Source organism: Saimiri boliviensis, chromosome 1 (assembly GCF_048565385.1).
Source record: "Saimiri boliviensis isolate mSaiBol1 chromosome 1, mSaiBol1.pri, whole genome shotgun sequence".
NCBI lineage: Eukaryota > Metazoa > Chordata > Mammalia > Primates > Cebidae > Saimiri > Saimiri boliviensis.
In genome coordinates this window covers 24,962,169-24,966,323 of record NC_133449.1, presented here as the reverse complement: position 1 = coordinate 24,966,323, position 4,155 = coordinate 24,962,169, and the positions used below count along the sequence as shown (strand labels likewise).

Sequence of the window (4,155 nt, the reverse complement as noted above, 5' to 3'; positions counted from 1 at the left end):
TTCCTGGCTCACTAATTCTGAAAATGAAAGTCAATTCAATCAGAAGAATAAGGATCCTTTCTAACTGCCCTCAAATAATTTCCATTGACCTTAAAACCTCTCATCAACACAAGCCTCTAGTTTCTGACTAGAAAACGTGGCCAGTTAAAGCAGCCCTGTCATCCACACTCATGTATAAATGACAAATAGGATCAACCTTCCTACGGAGATGGAATGTGATAAAGAAAAAGGAGCTTTTTTGCACAGAAGAACCTGTTGTACCCCTTGCAAGACAACAGAGGTCAGCCACAGGTCCCGCTTCTTAGGCTACCAGTCCCTCCATAATAGTATCCACTCGTATTGTTAAGCATTCATTTTTATTATTTTTTATTTAAAAGATAGTTTTCTTATTTCAGACAGATACCTTTAAAGCACAAATATTATAGTTTATCTCTCACCTTGGGGCCTTGATCCTAAAATATTAAAGGCAACTGATAGTAGTCTGTTCTTATTACAAGATCATTTCTGAGAGGATGATTATATATCCTGGAGATGGACATTTGCATGCCTAAAATTATAAAGTGTTGACAGACATCATAGGCAGAATACATGAAGCACTTAAAAGAAAATCCTAGAAGAATAAGTTAAGCTAAAGACTTAGCCAAAGAAATAGAAAGATTAAAAAGAAAAACTAGAAACAATGTAGTCAATTCTACACATGAAAAGATCAGACAGATCGTTATTGATTTAGCCACACCCTTCCCTGATTCCTCTCAGTAATTATAACAAGCTATAATGAATAGTGAACTCATATCTTTAAATTTTTGTATATTACTTCTCATACTGCTAAATTCTGATAAAGGGTTTTTAGAAACCCCAGAACATAGGGCCAAAGTACAGATAAGCCACAACAGTCATCTCTGGTCATTCAGTCAACATCATCACTGTCGCCTTACAGCATCTGACAGTCTTAAACACAGAATTATATAGCCACAGTTCCTATTAATCTAGGACTGTCTTGATAAGGATAAATAGCATTTGGTATACTAAATGAATGAAGCCATGTATTTCAGAATCAGTCAGAAGTTCCATGTCAGTATCCCATATGCAGAGCCAGCCTATTGCTAAAGAACCCTTCCTTCATTCAGATACCACACTATCTGATAGCCTGTCTGAATGGGCCCTTACATTTTTGGAGTGTTGGTACTGTTGTTAAAGAGTAGCGCATTAAACGAATTAATTCCAAGTTGGGGCTATAGATGTAGAATGTAAAGGAAGAGAAAGGGGCACGAAAGGGGAATGTTTGATGCCATGGGATCTTTTCCAACTTTACAAGGTGTTTGGCCTGCCCTGGCAAGGCCAAACTTTTGCTTAGCCAGTGTTAAGTATGTTTTTTTCTCAGCCCTCTCTTTTTCATGATGCTTTAGTTTTCTCTTGGTCTTTTTGAATTTGAGATCTAGGTCCAAAAAGTCATGAGTTTTTCAAAACATTTGGTTAGAAATCCGTGTCTCAGACTCTGTGGGTGCCCTGTCTTTTCCTAGCCTTTGCATTCAAAATGAAGTGGCCCTTTGATGGTAGGGGAGCAGAGGGGATGTGCTGCTAATGAGCAATGACAAATGTGTCATCATCATTTCTCTAAATCCCCCTTTTTCTCAGACCTTTAGTACCTATGACCCAGGCCTCTAGTTCTTTCGTTACCATTCTTTTATGAGCTTTTCTTCCCTCTGTTCTTTCTAAGAATGGAACAAGAATAAGGGATGTTTAATAGACATCTGCTGCATTTTTATTTCCTTGGCAGTGTTCTGGAAAGTCCTAGCCGACTGGATGAGGAACACCGGCTTATAGCTCGCTATGCTGCCCGGCTGGCTGCAGAAGCAGGAAATGTGGTAAGTTAATGGAGGATCCCAGGAGAGTAGCAGAAATTATCATTACTTTAATATACGAATGGGAAAGAAATAGTAAAGATGAAATTTAGGAGAACAGGTACCTCTGGGACAAAAGGAAGGGGGAGTGCCTTTAGGGTAGAGCCTGAAAGGGACTTTAATTTCATCTAAATGTTCTCTATTTAAACAATGAATCAAGAAAATCAAAGAGCCAGAATTTTATTCTTTAAGAGATCGATAAAATTAATAAACCCAGCAATACTCATCGAGTAAAAAAGAAAAAACATTAATTACTAATATCAGGAATGAAAAAAGAGATATTGCTATAGATCCCGTAGACCAGGCATCCCCAAACTACGGCCCGCGGGCCACATGCGGCCCCCTGAGGCCATTTATCTGGCCCCCCGCCGCACTTCAGGAAGGGACACCTCTTTCATTGGTGGTCAGTGAGAGGAGCACAGTATGTGGCGGCCCTCCAACTGTCTGAGGGACAGTGAACTGGCCCCCTGTGTAAAAGGTTTGGGGACGCCTGCCGTAGACATTAAAAGAATGATAAGGGAATATAATCAACAACTTTTTCCCAGTAAGTTTGACAACCCAGATAAAATAGGTAAGTTCCTTGAAAAGCGCAAATTAATAAAACTGACATAGGAACAAATTAAAAAATCAAATATTCCTATATCGGTTTAAAAAGTTGAGTTCATGATTAACTTCCCACAAAGAAAACCCCAAGCTTGGCCAGGTGCAGTGGTTCACACCTGTAATCTCAGCACTTTGGGAGGCCAAGACGGGCAGATCATTTGAGGTCAGGAGTTCAGGGTCAGCCTGGCCAACATGGTGAAACCCTGTCTGTACTAAAAATACAAAAATTAGCCAGGCATGGTGGCGCCCACATATAATCCCAGCTACTTGGGTGGCTGAGGCATGAGAATCACTTGAACTCAGGAAGCGAAGGTTGCAGCAAGCTGAAATTGCGCCACTGTACTCCAGCCTGGTTGACAAAGTGAGACTTAGTCTCAAACAAATAAACAAACAAACAAAAACCAATCTCAGATGGTTTAACTGTTCAATACTATCATATACTTAAGGAAGAAATAATGTCAATTTGATGCAAACTCTTTCAGAAAATAGAGCAAGAAGGAACACTTTGTAAGTCATTGTATGAGGCCACTATAACCTGATACAAAACAATACAAGGGCATTACAGGCAAAGAAAATTGCTGGCCAAATTCTCTCATGAACTAGATGTAAAAATCCTTAATAAAATATTAGCAAATTGAATCTAGCAATATGTAAAAAGGATGACACTCCATGATCAAGTGAGATTTATCCTAGAAATGCAAATGTATTTAATACATAAAAATCAATGTAATTCATCACATTAGCAGTTAAAAGATACAAATTATAAGATCATTCAGTAGATGTAGAAAAAAGCATTTGACAAAATACAGCACTCACTTATAAAACTTTTCCATATGCTAAGAGTAGAAGGAAAGTTCCTTACCCTGATAAAGACTACCTACAAAACCTACAGTTAAGATCACACTTACAGTTTAAATTTTGAAACATCTCCCCCTAATACTGGGAACAGTTCAGAGATAACCACTTTTGCTACCTCTATTCTAAATTATACTAGAGGACCTAATTAATGCAACATGACAAGAAAGGGGCATAAATATTAGAAAGGCAAAAGTAAAGCAGTCTTTATTTGCAGATGACATGATTGTACATATGAAGTCCTACGAAATCTTAAAAAACACTAGGAGAACAGATAAGTAAATTTTATAGTGTTGCTGTAAGATATAAAGTGTATATCCCAGCAGCTTGGGAGCTGAAGTGGGCAGACCACTTGAGTTCAGGAGTCTGAGGCCACCCTTTGGCAACATGGCGAAACTCTGTCTCTACAAAAAATACAAAAATTAGCTGGGCGTGGTGGTGTGCACCTGTAGTCCCAGCTGCTGGGAAGGCTGAGATGGGAAGATCGGTTGAGCCCGAGGAGGTCAAGGCTGCAGTGAGCCAACATCATGCCATCGCACTCCAGCCTGGCGACAGAGTAAGACTCCATCTCAAACAAACAAACAAACAAAAAACTATTTACTATAGGATTAAAAATATCAAGTACTTATGGATAAATTTAATGAAAGATATTCAACCTGAAAACTGTAAAACATTGCTAAGAGAAGTTAAAGAAAACCTAAATAAATGAAGACATGTGCCGTATTTAGAGATTAAAAAGTCTAATATTGTTAGGATGGTAGATTTTCCTAAATTAATCTATATATTTAGTATCAAT

General features: G+C 38.4%; 1 protein-coding gene across 37 annotated transcripts in view; it reads left to right on the top strand.

Moving 5' to 3' along the window:
- DTNB (dystrobrevin beta) overlaps window positions 1-4,155 on the top strand; it is a 318,860-nt gene that overhangs the window by 245,342 nt on the left and 69,363 nt on the right. For all 37 annotated transcript variants that reach the window (XM_074395059.1, XM_074395056.1, XM_074395051.1 and 34 more), the window contains one exon: window positions 1,778-1,865. In XM_074395059.1, the coding sequence (XP_074251160.1) occupies window positions 1,778-1,865 (88 nt within the window). The remainder of the gene's footprint in view (window positions 1-1,777; window positions 1,866-4,155) is intronic.